Source organism: Trachymyrmex cornetzi, unplaced genomic scaffold (assembly GCF_001594075.2).
Source record: "Trachymyrmex cornetzi isolate Tcor2-1 unplaced genomic scaffold, Tcor1.1 C3859180, whole genome shotgun sequence".
NCBI classification, from domain to species: Eukaryota; Metazoa; Arthropoda; class Insecta; order Hymenoptera; family Formicidae; genus Trachymyrmex; species Trachymyrmex cornetzi.
In genome coordinates, this window is record NW_017294841.1 from 1 (window position 1) to 1,008 (window position 1,008).

The following is a 1,008-nucleotide window of genomic DNA, read 5'->3' on the forward strand; positions in this document are numbered from 1 at the left end:
AACTCATATCGTCAATTTAGTTACATTTGTTGTCTGCGATACAGAAATGTGACAAAATTATGATAACAAACAAAATGAATTTATAAACAGTAAATCACGTTTACACTATTGCAAATGAACAAACATATCCAAATTTTCAGCAAACATCCGAATTTTCGAACATCCATCTTTGACCGTTTAATGGCGTTCTCTTTTTATCTTACTTGATGTATTCATACGGTCGTTCTTAATATTATTTAAAATTATTTATATTAAACAACATACCTGTATTTCTACATGCTTGCCGTCGACACAGCCAATGCAGTTTGGGAAATTCCACACGTCATCAAAATCTTGGGCAATTTTTTGCCAACTCTCCGGGGTATCCTTCATAAATACTTTTTCCTTTAAAACTGACCAAATTGCATCACACGTTTCTTTAATTATTTTTGACACAGTATTGTGAGCAACGCGAAAAGCATACGAGATGGATGCCATGCTATCTCCGGAAGCGAGGTACCGCACAGTTATGTGCAAACGTGTTTCAGCTGAGATTGCTTTTCTGACATTACTGTTCTTCGTTATCAATGGCCTCACTAAATCAAATAGTTTCCTAAAAACGACAAAGTCCATCCGAAAGTAGTTCCTAAATTTTTCTTCATCATTTTGCTCCATCTCTTTTATTAAATTATTGCTCGCTCCTTGCAGTAGACGTTGCTGGTCACTAAATATCATCCTTACCCAAAAGCGTCGCTCTTTTTGACAAACATTTTTAGTTAAAATATCGTATAATGCGTATAATTGCAGAAGCTTTCGACGTAATCTTGTTTTTACAGATCGTTGATTACATCGCTTGAGGCGATGCGCTATCGCTCCCACAACAAGTAACACGTTTTCTATATTATCCATTTTTTTCTGCAAAACTTATACAAATATTGACTTATACAAATATTTACAATCCGTACGTATGTTATCCGTTAAATTTTCTTTCCACTGTCCCATGCAACAGATTTTACGTATACGGTTAAA

The 1,008-nt window shown here is 34.7% G+C and overlaps 1 protein-coding gene across 1 annotated transcript; it reads right to left on the reverse strand.

Moving 5' to 3' along the window:
• Positions 1-264: 264 nt before the first annotated feature.
• Positions 265-714, reverse strand: LOC108757335 (uncharacterized; the record flags this gene model as incomplete). The annotated part of the gene is made up of 1 exon (XM_018505335.1): positions 265-714. A coding segment is annotated over exon 1 (450 nt), but the record flags the coding sequence as incomplete, so codon positions are not given.
• Between the last annotated feature and the right edge of the window lie 294 nt (positions 715-1,008).